At 43.0% G+C, this 15,001-nt stretch overlaps 1 protein-coding gene across 4 annotated transcripts in view; it reads left to right on the plus strand.

Annotated features, from left to right (window-relative positions):
* The first annotated feature begins 11,459 nt into the window (after positions 1-11,459).
* Positions 11,460-15,001, plus strand: part of ASXL3 (ASXL transcriptional regulator 3) — a 127,914-nt gene continuing 124,372 nt past the window's right edge. Inside the window, exon 1 of one of the 4 annotated variants that reach the window (XM_039548250.1) lies at positions 11,460-11,688. Coding sequence is in view for 1 of the 4 variants with exons in the window: in XM_039548248.1 (XP_039404182.1) it covers positions 12,322-12,375 (54 nt within the window). In the remaining 3 variants the exon portion in view is untranslated. Of the gene's footprint in view, positions 11,689-12,283; positions 12,376-15,001 lie in introns of those variants that run through there. The other 3 variants (XM_039548251.1, XM_039548248.1, XM_039548249.1) reach the window with 3 other exon arrangements.

Below are 15,001 nucleotides of genomic sequence, written 5' to 3' on the forward strand. Positions count from 1 at the left end.
CTTTTCTTTTAAGCATGAGAAATATTTCTTAGGATCACCTCATGGATGCATGAAATGAATCCTCCACAAACATGTTTACAGAACTGGTCTTCAAAACAGTTAATTAGAGGAACAGCATTGTATACATCTTAGTACCCTTAGACTAATCCTGATGTGGAAAACTAAAAATGAGCAATTTTTCCTTGAAATTGCTAGGACACATTCACTTATAGGCTAAATGGACCTGGGATGGGATGTGGCTGCAGCTGATGTGGTTGGGCTGCTTAGTAGGACCGATCAGCTGAAAAATAGCAGTGATCTCTGTCACGTGGAAGACTAAAAACACATCTTTGTATTTTCGCTGTAGTATGCTCTTGCATAACAGGTAATGTAGACTATCATGTATCATGTAAATGATTTGCAGGCTGTGAGTTGGCCCCTTCCTCAATAGCAAATTTGCATCTAAGAATTTAGCCAGCATATGTTGTGTAAGGAAGTTTTACAGTAGGCCTTTTGCTGTTGAGTGGTAACACTTCAATTTATCTGCCTAAAATATCATTACAATTGGACTGCATAAGTGATGTTTTATTCCCACAATGCTTATTAATATAGAACATTGTCATATGCTCTGAAAAACTGCTTGTAATGCACTCCTTGTACCATTTACCTTGCTTGTTTATAAAAAACCAGTTTAGATCTTTTAAACCAAATAAAGGCAACTTCACCCTTTTTATAAAAAGTCTTATTTTTGGTGCATGCAAATGGCTGGCTTTCATAAAGGCAGGGTAAATGCTATGCATACAGAATATTATTCTTTTGCAGTTTCAGTAATTATGCATAGCTATTTTCTTTCCTTTTTTGTAAGTTGTTGCAGGATGAATGCAGCAAATCATAAGGTTATTTTAATCATCTCTTAAATGCAAATTGAGTAGAGCAACCGAGTCCGCTATAAAGGCAGTTATCAGAAATTATACTCTCCTGTTAAAAATGTGTTAGATTCTTTCATTTCCCAAAATAACTTCCTTACAGGTTTTCCCCCTTATAATTGTTGAGTCTAACCTAAAAGGCAGCTATTTGTAGTGATTGATCTAAAAAGCTCACAGTCCACAAACCTTCATTATGAATTACACACACACTTATAATCTGCCTTGTAACCTTTACTTCCTGCCCCTGCCCTAGCCTAAGGCTCTAAAAAGAGTCATTTGCCATGCAAATCCTCACATTTTCCAAGTTAGCTTTCCAGTAACTTATCATAATTTGTTGAAAGGGTTTCCTATCCATAAACTTCACAAGGGCCATATAAAACCCGGTGTAGTTATGTAGTTAACATGCAGTAATGACAATGAATATCCATAGGTGCTAATTCTTCTAGAAGAACCTACAAAATAATCTGTGTCTGTGTTTAATTAGTTTTAAATGGTTACTTAAAATTAACTTTCTTAACTTCATAAACTCGTCATTTAAAAGGATGCTTAAAAAATAAATCTGGAAAACAGAGAATTAAAACATTTAATTTCCGTAAGTTATCCCTGTATCTTACTACAAGATCTACTAGGCATAGTAGAAAAATGCTACACTCATTTTAGATTTTTTAAGAATCTACAAAGAAATAGCAGATCCAAACATCATAGGTATATGTCTCTTCCATGTGCCCTCTGAAATCCAGCCAAATAGTTTCCAGTACGCATATTACCTGCTGCCATGCTGGGAGCCTGGTTCTACTAATGTTTAAATATTTCCTTAACACAGCTAGACTCATGAACTTCAGTGGGCTACTCACATATTTTAAATTGAAAAACGTAATACTATTCCCTTACTGGGAATAGTAAGGAATTCAGACTTCAACTTGCTTTAAATTTGAAATATTACTAGGTGGGCAAATACATGCCGACTAAACTGTGATGTGTCATATGCTCAGTATTGATATTATATTTTAATTTCATTTTGTAGCCTATAATGAGCATGATGAACTGTATATATGAATAGAAATGAAAGTTTTACTCCTTAACTATAGTGGGAAATTCTTTCTTACGAAAGGAAAAAGGCGGTATCAAATATTAATTGTCTTTATTTCTTTAAGGTTTAAGTGATCTGTGGTTGAATGGCTGCAGTATAGAAAATGGATGGCTCAGAGGAACAGAATTGTCCAAGCATGGGCATAAGTTTATCTGAGATATAGCAGAGAGTAGCTGAGAACAAAAACAGAAAGATGATTGAAGAAATCAAGCACTGAAAACTGACATTAAAAATTTTAACCTCATAGTTCTGACTAGCATGTTTTTAAGACTCCTGGTTTCTTGTGTGACACTCACAGAACTTTTAAACTTATTATTTATTGAAAGTTTTAAAAGAGTATATAAGTCTAATATGCATAACTTCAACTTATACATATATATATACATATATATATATACACACACTTTTGCTGTTATGATGCCTACAAACTAATGTCTGATATGATTACCACACTACATTCACACTCCCAAGGACCAGTCTCTGCTGCAAATTACGACACATACATTTTTACAGATAATAAGAAAAAATTGTCATTTTAGTAACGATGTTATTTGGTCATTATTTGGCTTCTAACATACTACACTTAAATAGCTAATATAAGACAGTATGTAAAATGGCACTGGCGCTGCAAGTATTGATGGTGTCTTGCAGAGCTGGGGCCTCAATCAGGAGATTTACAGATTCACAGAATCATTAAGGTTGGAAACGACTTTGAAGATCATTGAGTACAACCTTTGACCAAACACAACCATGCCAACTAAACCACAGTACTAACTGCCAGGTCCAGTCATTTCTTGAATACTTCCAGGGATGGTGACTTCACCACTTCCCTAAGCAGCCCTTTCCAATGCTTGACAACCTCTTTCCATGAAGAAATTCTTCCTAATGTCCAACCTGAACCTTCCCCAGAGCAGCTTGAGGCCATGTCCTCTTGTCTTGTCACTACCTGACTGGGAGAAGAGACCAACACCTACCTTGCTACAACCTCCTTTCAGGTGATTGTAGAGAGTGATAAGGTCTCCCCAAGCCTCCTTTTCTCCAGGTTAAACATCCCCAGCTCCCTCAGCCACTTCTCATAGGACTTACTCTCCAGATCCTTCACAAACTTGGTTGCCCTTCCCTGGACACACTCCAGCACTTCAATGTCTTTCTTTGCTCCAAGCATTCACAGATTACTCTGCTAAGTTCAGGAGAGAAGATGTTGTTCCTCCTGCAGAACTGGCACAGCTCAAGTAGAGAAATGTAATGTAATACATCTAGATCAGAGCTGTCTATCGGTCTGTGCTAAAGCAGTGTAGCTGATGGTTGTTTTCACAGCCATAAAGGAGCAGCAAAAGAGAAAACTCACCATCACTTCTGCAGCAAGAGCCTTGACTAAACACAGAGATTCCCCACAATGAAGTTGCTTTTTCACATCAGTGTACCTCAGAAATGCCCTCTGACAACACTGCAGCAACCCCATTCTCCTTCCTAAGTCTGTGGTGTTAATAAACTAATATTTTATTTCTCTCCTATTTTTGTTATTGTCTAAAAGTTTCAGATGCATGTAGGTAGATACCTGCAAGTAGCAGAAGGCTGAGCAGACTGCGTTGTTCATTTATCTTATAATGCAGAGAAGGTAAGGGAAAGCAATCCATTATGCACAAACAATTCAAAATATTTCTAAGTTGCCTTTGGCAAGCAGGTGCAAGCAGGTGTGTACTTATCCCAAAGATAGCTTATATTGTATGTAGTCCTTTTCCCTCAACAAACTAGAGAGACAACTTAAATCCTGAATTCCTTTCTCACAGGATTCCAGGCTTTTGAACTTACAAAGGCAATTTTGAATTGCATATCTGTAGTACAACCAAGATCTTTATTACTTTTCATGCTGTTGGACTGCGTGTTTTGTATCTGAATCTCAACACAGCAACATTTAGTTCAATGTGTGTAGGTCTCCAGGCATTAGTTTAGGAAATTATTTATGTGATACATGTCATGTTACTCCTTAAACTTGAAATTAGTCCATTGAAAAGGTCTTTGAAATTTTTTTTTTTATTTTTTGTACTTTTCTCTTTTTTTTAGATCATCTGTCAAGTCTCTTTAAAAATTCTAGTTATTCATCAACTTTACCATAACCTGATGATGACCTTTTATATATATACCCAGAAAAAAAAATACTCATTGTATTATGAGTATTATGTATTATGTATGTATGTTAAATGGTACTATTTCTTACAGCTTTCAATTATGGATGAAAACATACCAGAAAGCAAGTGCAGCAGCAGATATCACACAATGTAAATGCTCTTTTTGGTCATTTTATTGTTGTCTAATACAGAAAGATAGCTAGATAGCTGGAATAATTGCCAAAGGAAGCTGTGATATCAGTCATTCACGGAAAAAAAATGCAAGGGGTAGGCTGTAATGGGACTGCATGGGTCACTTGTCTTAATTTTGGTAAGTAGTTTTAGTATTGAGCTGCAGTCCTTCATATCAAGTTCTGGATACCACTACTTGTCCTGCAATTGTTGGTTTGTTGTGACAACTTGGGACTTACCATGAGCATGTTTTTTTTGCCTGTAATTCCTCTCGGACACCTTCACAATTCCTTGAAAGTATATATAAATTGAGGTAATATTTCATTATGTGTCTATCTTGTGGGTAAAGCTCATTCTGTAGGTTGAAATATGGTATTAGAATAGCATCCATACATTTGGAATTCTGGAATCACTTTCTAGATAGGAAGATACGTAATTTCTGTTAAATCAGACACTGCAAGTAAACAGTTTTAATTTTTTTCTCCTGTAATTGCATATTTATAATCCGTGCAGCAACTTCCATATAATCAACTAGATAAGCATCTAAAAAAGAGCAGATGAGATAAACTATCAGCTGCTCTGGTTTTGATTTGACTAAACTGTGTCATATAAAAACGAAAGTAATCTTGTGAGCCATCTGCAGACAGTTCCTGCTCCTCTGAGGTTTACAAAGCTGCCAGGAGGTGTGATCTGTATGCAGTTGGAGTGCAATGCCTCAGAGGCAGGTTCTCTACTCTTCTGTTGTGTATGCACAAAGAAATATTTTCTTTCCAACATTTTTATGGCATCTTGTAAACTGTGCATTGTTCAAAGACAATGGTCTTCTCATAGAAATTGTCCCTGTGGATTTGGGAAAGGGTGGTTCCGTATCTGTAGTACAAGAAATGATGGCCAGCATGGCCAAGGGAAGTGTTGCCTGGAGGTAGTTTGGAAGGTGAGTGCTTGGGAATCTCTCTCTGCTGGGTGCATCACTTCTCACACATTGGGAGGGGAAAGTGGACCTCAGCTTAGCTGCAACCATGTCTATTTGATCAGCTGCAGTGCCTTAAAAAAGACCTGAGTGTTTATCTGGCTGCTGGAGGGCTAGGAGTGAGAAGAGGAAATAACCCTACATTTATAGTATTTGGCCATTCCTGGTCTGAGACAAAAGTAATGACAATTGTGGTGAACTCTAAAGCCAATAGAATAAATCCTCGGTATTTACAGTCAAAGCTTTCATCATTTGTAAATTTGCTATGGTGAAACAGGTCTCAGGTAAACTTTAGATTTTACAGCGCACTGTTAATAGTTCTGCACGTATTGCACAGTTAGGAATAAATGTACATCATTTAGGTGTACATAAATAATGTACACCTTGATTTGAGAACTGAAAAATATGGTTGGGATTGGTTTTTCTGTGTGAGGGGTTGGGGGAAGGGGGAGAAGAGTGAGCTCTTCCACATATTCTATGACCTCTACCAATCTCAAAGAAGAGATGGCATGCTCAAGAAAAGAATACTGTGCATCTGATTTAGTATTTAGCAAAATTAACTTTCACCCTCCTGTGTTGACCTGTTCAAGGATAGCCTATAGGATCCGGGCTTTTTCATCAGCTTCAGGAGACTTTCCAAATACAGTAACATCATCCTGATAATACCAGACTCTGATCTTGTCATTTAGAATTAGTAACATACTTGAAAAAAATCAGGATGTTGATTCAGGTCCGTATGGCATATGATTAAAAGAGAAAAGTTCCATTAAGTGTAATAAATGCTGTGAAGCTCAAACTGTCTGGATACTTGGCAACAGGCATTCTTTAAATCAATAGTATAAAACACACTCTACAACTATGACATCAGTATCTGTAAATGGTTAACTGTCAACTGTCAATCCCAATGGCTTTGGTTTCCCTAAGTCCACACAAACCCAAATTTTCTGGTTTGCTTTTTGTCACCACTGTGCTGACACTAATTTAGGAAATGCAGTGACTCCATTAGTATCTTCTGGGATATTTTTTTAATTATCTTGTAACTCAGCATCTCTTGCTCAATTGTAGAGAATATAATTTCCATTGTAGAAGTGGCACATTAGATTGAATTGTCATGCTGTGAATAAATCATTCTGCACACATATGGCATTTTCATGTACCAGCTGATACTAGTTCTTTTGTAAGAGCTGAAGCTGGAATTTGTATTGAAACAGTGTTTCATTGTATTGAAGCAATGCATATTTATATATATATAAACACTTGCATAAGAAGAAGAGGTCACAGATTTCTGCTTAACAGGAGTATTACTGTACACAAGAATAAATATTAGCAGTAGACATCAAAAGTAATTTTTGTATGCAGGAAACGACAAGAATAATGTTCTACAGGTGGCTTACTAGATGATGTCAGGCCTAAAACTTCTGTAGCAGTTCAGGCAAATGCATTCGCTGGGTATTGAAGCTCAGAAATCAGCCTCCAATGTTATTTTAGTATTATATGACCATTCTACTGCTTCAAGAAAAAGTAACTGGACACAAATACATCCATAATAAACAACTGATTCCATCCATGGACAAAACAGTAACATCTGGTACTGTAACATCACATAAATATTGCTTAGGTAAAAATTAATTATATATTTTATTGCAACATCTTTCTGCAATATTTGCAGGTTATCCAATCTGGTTTACGATGTGCTGTAAATATTTACACACACACACACACACACACACACATATACACACTTGTACATGTTATATATGCTGAGCTTTTAGCCATAGTTCCAATGGTTGCAGTTTGAAGGCAGTACACCATTTCTCAATTTTCCTGTTGCCAATTTAGTTAGACAAGCAACAGTTATGATATCCTGTACTGTCAGGTCCAATTCATGCAGTAAATACTATCTATAATCAATAGGAAATGCCTTCTTCCATAAGATAAACTTGACCTTTTTCTGCTGTGCTTCTAGACTTACGTATGATTTTTAACTCCATTAAAGCAGAAGTGTACTGTTCTGTTGAGGCACTTGTTTTCTGTGTATGCTGGTAAACTTTATTGGATTCAGCTACAAGACTTATTGCAGAGAAAAAAATCTATTTTAGGAGTAGACATTCCTTTTCTTTTTTTTTCCCCCATCATGAAACAGAGAGTACCCCCCAGCTCTCTGCTCTGGTGGGTACTCTCCAGTGGGTTTTCCGATACAGCAAACAGTGTAAGAGGTTTTCTTTCTCCAGCAAAGGCAGTGCCACTAACTGTCCCTATATGATTCCTGTTGCAGTGGGGATCCTGCAACACACATATATCAAACCAGGAGTCCCGTGGAAAGGAAATATATATGGACAGACAGATTCTTGCTAGCTGTTTCAGAGATGTTTATTTCTCCAGCCGCATGGCCGGGGCTCTGCCCAGGAACTGTTCCAGTCACGGGACCAAGGGTCCTTCTGCCCGCGCAGGGAACACAAACCAACCAATGGGAACGAGGCTGAGCAGGGGCAGGGAAACCCCGTGTCTGTGCCCTCAGGGCCCCTCTCCCAGGGCTACACGGTGGGGGAGGGACCCCAACACCTCACCCGTTTTATTTTAATAAAAGGAGAATGAAAACAACTGGATAAACATAACAAGAACAGTTTCAAAACAAAACAAGCCACCCTCCTGAGTCTTTAAATGTCCAAACAGATTCTGTGGAACATCTTAGGGCTGACAGAAGGGAGACAGAACTCTGAGCATGCTTTGTGGGGAAACTGAGGCAGGAGAGGGTTTAACTTCTTCCCTCCCCCTTTTCATCCCCCACTCGGCATTGGAAAGGGATTTTTGGGGAAACAATTGGCAAAAGCATGGTTTTGTGAGGGAAACCATGGATGAAAAAACGGATTGGGAATACACTGGGGATAATAGGACATAGGGTAAAAGGGAAAGGTGGGATTAGGAAAGGGAGACTGTAGGGGGGACTTACAATAGAGATACTGTCTAACATGACCACGATTTTTTGCATATATACTGCCTTTTACAGGAACACCATCAGGCCCAGTGACCTGTGACGCTTGTAACCCTTTTCTACCTCGTGTAATTTTGAATTCCACGACTTCTCCATCTCCCAAGCTTGGGATGCATTTTTCAGGGTTATTCTTTTTAATAGCAGTTCTATGCACGAATATGTCTTGCTGGTTGTCACACCTTGTTATAAAACCATAATTTTGCTTAACATTATACCATTTTACTATCCCTAAGATCTTAGTTACTATGATCTTTTCCTTTTTCTGAGTGGCTGCTGTTTTCTGTCTCGCTGTTTCTTTGCTCTCTCTTTCGGTCGCTCCCGTGTTGGAATTGTCGGGGCTGCTCGTGCCTGCGCGCTCTTCCCGGGGTCGCGTTCGGGGCTGCGCGGGCCGGGCCGGGCCGCGCCGCTCAGTTCTCTGTGCGTCGCCTCCTCTGGTCGCAGCTTCGCTGCCGCTGCCAGGCGCTGCACCCACGTCTCGGCCGGGCCCCTGAGCGACGACTCCCCCACGCCCTGCTCCAGCGCGCGTCTCGGCTGGGCACGGCTCAGTTCCACCGCCATCGCCGCCAGCCGCCGCCCGCGCGCCGCCCCTCTCGGTCGGGCGTTCACGGGGCTCGCTCCACCACGCGCTGGGCTGGGCCGGGCAGGCACCGCCGGGTCCCGCCGCGCCTCGCTCCGCCACCGACACTGCGGCTCACTTGGCTCCGCCCGCGCGCGGGAACTGCCTCGCTGCTGCTCGCAGAGCGCTCGGTGCACGTGGCCTGGGCCGCACAGTCCCTGCGCCAGGCTTCCCTTCGCCAGGACACAGCTGACATTGCTCAACAGTCTCAGTAACTAAATAATATTCACAAAAATATTCTTCCATTGGCATATATTTTGACTCCAGTATTAACTGTGTCCAAACGGTTTTCCAAAAGCCCTTGGTAAGAATTAAATCCCAAGAAACATAGAAAAAGTTCTTAAACAACCATGCCAGGAAGTGTTTCAGTTCTTTTTGAGCTTGAATCAAGCTAAAATTTACAAATCGTTGTTCAAGAATCATTTTAAGTTTAAGATAAATGTCCATATGCGGCTCTGAGAGCCAAGAGTCTTCCCACGGTTCCTCCATAGTTTAGATATGGAATAGCAAAGCAAAACCAAGAAGAGGAATCCAAAGTTTCCAGGGTTTACTCACACAAATCAGTCGCTTAGGGATCGGAGATCGTTCTGCCCGCATTCTCCACCATTATGTTGCAGTGGGGATCCTGAAACACGCATATATCAAACCAGGAGTCCCGTGGAAAGGAAATATATATGGACAGACAGATTCTTGCTAGATGTTTCAGAGATGTTTATTTCTCCAGCCGCATGGCCGGAGCTCTGCCCAGGAACTGTTCCAGTCCCGGGACCAAGGGTCCTTCTGCCCGCGCAGGGAACACAAACCAACCCATGGGAACGAGGCTGAGCAGGGACAGGGAAACCCCGTGTCTGTGCCCTCAGGGCCCCTCTGCCAGGGCTACACGGCAGGGGAGGAGACCCCAACAGATTCCCAAATATTTCCATGTGAACAACAGAAGCAGCTTTCAAGGCCACGTTGGGTGGGGCATTGGCAACCTGGTCTAGTGGGAGACATCCCTGCCCATGGCAGAGTGGTTGGAGTTAGATGATCTTGAAGGTCCCTTCCAACCCAAACCATTCTATGACTTAGGAGCATCTGGATTGTGTAGGAAAGATGCAAATAAATTAAATGACAGCATGACACTGGTCTTGTTTCTTCACCATTGTAATAGAAAGGATATAGAACTAAAAAGATTATTCCAGGGGTCCACAGAAATACCAAAAGAAAGTCTAATCCTGAGTGCAGCAGACAATACTAGAAACCAACCAAACCAACCAAAAAATCCACAAAGCCAGATTAGCTTTAGGGGCTCACTGAACTTCTTTTCCCAACAAATGTCCTTTTCTGTCCAACACCACTGCTGCAACACCAGAGGTCTCGTGAGCAACAGAAGTTCATGTTACGTACATGATGCAGCTACCTGTGAATAGATGGGAATTAATGCAGAACATTCTTTCAGTCTTCCAACAGGCAGTTATGATGGGAATGACTAATAAATGTCCCTATGGTGTTTTATTTTGTTGCATTTTCAATACTGAAAACAATGAAGGTATTTCTAAGGCAGTTGTAATGAAGTACTCAATTATTACAGACTTTTAGCATGGGGGATGAGATGGGCATAAAACCTGTATGATTTGGAATACAAAGTCACAAAGGCAAGGAAATACAAATGTAAAAAATTTGAAATAGAGACATAAAAAGGTGAAAATGAAGTCAAAACCACAGAACACAGAGAAGTGATAGTAACAGCTACTGTCTAAATGTTACTAAGGTGACAAAGAGAGCATTCATTAAATAACAAACAAATATGTACCTGTTTCAACAGCTGGCTGATTGTAAAAATTTTTGCATGATCTCGTTGTGAAACCTGAAACGTTGCAGTTGCAACATTTTTCTCAAGAACATTTCTGAGGCATACTCAAATCCTCTGCTTAATACTATACAGGCTGGAATCAAAACTAAATTTAGAAGCAGCTGTTTTAATAGAATTTTGTTTTGCTCGTATTTTTAATATTTTTATGTAAGTGGGAGTGAATCAGGAAATCTGGAAAGGTGCTATCCCCATGCATCATTTCCAACTAAAACATAAATATGAGAAGGAAGGGCGAAAACACCAGGCTATGTGACTGCTCGTTTAGAGTGTTTGGGGGATGCTATCAGGTTTCCTTGAGGGGCTGAAGGTCCTCAGGGCTCTGCCCTGGACCTTTTCTTGATAAAACAGGCTAAGCATTGTGGTAGTTGGGCGTGATTTTTTTCCCCCACTAAACTGTGTATTCACGGAGAAATAAGGTTTAATGTTACCAAAGGAAGAAGGCAAGGCGTAACACGGGTGCTGCTGAGAGGACAAAGGAGGGAGCAGGCACTGAATAGATGGATACAGAAAACCTTGAATAATTTCTAACTCGTTTCAATCCGAACAAAAAAATACCTAATCTATTTCGATAATATTCCTAATGCAGTTTAATATCTGGGCGAGGGGAGGAAACAAGGGGGGAAAAACCCCGCATCACAGTATCCTGCAACTCAGGAAGGTGTGCCAAGTCCCTTCGCTCCGCATTTCGTGGGTATCTTAATCCTGGGTCATCCAATTAAAGAAAACCTCCTTCGGCGGTTTTACGAGCGCAGCACATCAACTCCCTTTGTTTACACACTGGAACAAGATGTTCTTTCCTGTTCCGACAAGAAGAGGAGCTGAAACGCTAACGCGGGGTCCCAGCGCGCTGGCACCGGCCCGCCTGGGGCTGACTTCGCTTCGGCACATTCCCGCAGCGGCTCCGGCCGAAGCCAGGAGGGCACGGGCGGGCACCGCAGGGGCGGGGGACTGCCCCAGCCGTAAGTAAGAGCCAGGGAACAGCTCGCACGCCGGGGGAGGGCCGGGCGGTGTTTCGGGCTGGTTTCACGGAACGCGGCGCGGCGTGCAGCGGGCAGAGGGCGGAGAGGGAGGAGAAGGGGCCGAGGGGGCCGCCCCCGCCGCCACCTCCGACCGCCGCCCCCGCCCCGGCAGCGCCCCCAGCGCCGCGTCCCCGGGGAGCCGCCGCGGAGCACCACGGGAGTTGTAGTGCGGCGGCGCCGGCCGGCCCGCCATCCTGCTCCCCTCCCCGCCGCCCCCGGCCCGCGGCCCCGCTCTCGCGAGGCTTGGGGGCGGGCGCGCTCTGGGGCGGGGGGCGCCGCCGCCGCCGCCGCCGCGGGGATGTTGGGCGCGGGCGCGGTTCCCCCGCGTGACGTCACAGCGCATTGTTGTGAGCGCGGCGGAGCATCCCTCAAGCTGTCACAGCTGTGCCGCCGCCGCGGGGAGCCTCTCCCCCCACCCTCCTCCTCCTCCTCCTCCGCCCCCGCCCCTCCCGCCCCGGGGGCTCCAGAGCTCGGTGTCACCGTATCATTGTCCGTGCGGAACCCCTCCGGGCCCCCCCCCACTCCCGGTCCGCCCTCCCCCCGCTCCCCCCCCGAACCACCTCAATGAGATGCAAACATGAAAGACAAGAGGAAGAAGAAGGACCGCACCTGGGCCGAGGCTGCCCGCCTGGTAGGTGCCGCGGTGGCAGCGGCAGCACTGTGTGTGTGTGTGTGTGTGTGTGTGTGTGTGTGTGTGTGTGTGTGTGTGTGTGAGCGCGTCCCGCCGGCGCGCTGCCCGCCCGCCGCTTTGTTGCCGGCGGTCGGGGCCACTGTGGGGCGGGACGGGAGGGGGAGAGACAGAGGGAGCGAGAGCGTGTGAGCGAGTCTGGGGGAAAGAGTGTGCGAGGGACTCCGAGTGAGAGGGAGAACGAGGGAGAGAGAGCCGGGGCGTGTGTGCGAGAGAGCGGGAAGAAGCGCGGGAGTGCCCGTGCGGGAGCGGCGGGAGGGTGCGGGTGCGTGTGCCCGGCTGAGCCGGGCTGGCGGTCCGGGCAGCCCGCGGCTCTGCCGCCCGTCCCCGCCTGCCTGGAGAGGAGAAATACCTACGTCCCCTTCCGCGGTGTGTGCGTGAGGAAATGCCTCTATTCTTTTCTTCTTTTTGCGTGTGTGTGTGTGTAAATACCCAGGGATCGCGTCTATCTCTGCAAAGTTCATGCATCAGATATCCCGAGGAAATCCCTCCTTTTAATCTAGGGAAAAGTGAAATAGCCGGGAATTGCCTTTCCATCCCTTTAGTGCAGACAGGACAGGGGTGAGGGGCGTTAGAAACAACTCTGTCCTGGGATTTCGCTTCGCCCTCTCTACTTCCACCACCGAGCCGGGCAATATCCAGGGCAATGTAACCCGCTTCTGGAAAGGCTCCGTGGCTCTGGAGACCCGGTCCATTCCCACTTCATTAAGAAACTGTCTGTACCCTACTGTATCTGTTTTCATGATACTGTATTACTGTTTGCTAAGTGTAACAGAGCACATTGTTTATGTTGTTTTTCTGTTTCGGAGTATGTCTGGGTTCTCTCCATTCTAGGAATTTTACAACAAATAGTTACGCACAGTGCAGCACGTATGGTTGTACACGTCCGTATGCGTGTCTTCTGCAAAGTTGGGTCTGGTTCAGCTCCAGCCGAGTGCGTAGAAAGATGACAAAGCTGGAAGGATAGGCTGCTGGCTACGTTGCTTTTTTGTATCTACACTAACTTTATTTTCTATTCATCTCTGATACAGACTGAATTCTTTAAGTAACATGCCATTACTAGTGTTGCATTTGTTTCTGGTAGTGGGTAATGATACCTTATTACTATTATTTATTTAGTGTATTTGTGAAGCACTTACCTTGTAAAAATGTTTTCACCTCGTTATACGAATTCCTAGATAGGAAGTTCAGCCTCTCTCCTACGTAAATAATTATAAGGTATTAGACAGACACTACCTATAGATGTCTCTGTAAAGCTGTATCGAGGTACTCTCGTAGGCTTGGGCAGTGCTAAATTCTGGTGTGGCTCATTGTACATCCCCCAACATTTTGTAATAATGCAGCATTAGTGAAGATGCTCTGATATGGTGTCGCTACTGTACGCTCTTATTTCTCATGATTGTAACACAAGTTTTACTGCAGTAAAATACTCACTCACCTTTGCCAAAATAGTTTTGGCAGCAGATGTTGCTACGGTACTTGTTTCTCCATGCTCTAAGCTGATGAACATGCATTCAAAAGTCTATAAAATACATCAATTGCTATCCTAACTTTATTCTTTCATGTTGGTGCTACAGTTACCATTGTAAGCTGTATTTTGTTTGACAAATGTCCATAAAGGAATTTATTGTGTATTGAGTAAAATTGCTATTCCCATGTGGTCTAATACATGGAAAAGTTTAAAGCCTCTGGAGAACAAAGGCTGAGCCACTGCTGTGGAGAAGGGCTAAGAATCTTATTTTCATGATGTTCTACCGCCTCTCATTTCCCCCCAGAAGAGTAATGATTTGCTAAAATCAAGTAGAATGTAAGATGATACACTGCTGTACATAAGTGGTGGAGGTACATACACAAGGTCCACAGTGTGGTTTTGTCCAGCCTCCTGGGGTTGCCAAGTTCTGCAGAGCTTGTCCCAAGTCTGTTATGTGAATGATATGTGCTGCTGCTCAGACTAACTACAGACTTTCACTGGTCTTTGCTTTTTGTATATAGTCACATATGTTTGCAAATCACAATGAAAGATTGAAGCCAAAATTGCTGCTCCTTACAGTGTTTTATGTTAGGACCCTGATGGTTCATTATGACTTTGTTTTCTTGAGATACATCGATAATGTATTACTGCAAGGTTTGATTAAATCAATTTTTTCCACAGACAAGTAAACAATGAAGTGATTGATACCTATGCACAAAAAATGACTCATGACTTACCTAGATCAATATGTTGTTAAATTGTATACTGCTGAATTATTTTTAGGAAAAAGAGAGTGAATTAATACATAGAGCAACTGTATGGATATTTACATTGTAGATTTTTTATAAAAGCCCTTACATTGCAACAATATTAGGCTTTCAAAGTGAAGTCCTAAAAGTATGAAATGATACTGATAATTTTGCTGGTATTACTGTTCCATTCTGTTGTTCATGTCCATATATTACAATGCACACTTTAAATGATGTACTTGCATGCCAGTTTCCCAACTATTTTAAGTTCACTCACTAGAGCTGCAGAATTTTAATTATGTTTTCTTTGTTTGTAGTGAGGTGCCTCAATTTTTTGTACACCTTTCAA

This window comes from Corvus cornix, chromosome 2 (genome assembly GCF_000738735.6).
Source record: "Corvus cornix cornix isolate S_Up_H32 chromosome 2, ASM73873v5, whole genome shotgun sequence".
Taxonomy (NCBI): Eukaryota; Metazoa; Chordata; class Aves; order Passeriformes; family Corvidae; genus Corvus; species Corvus cornix.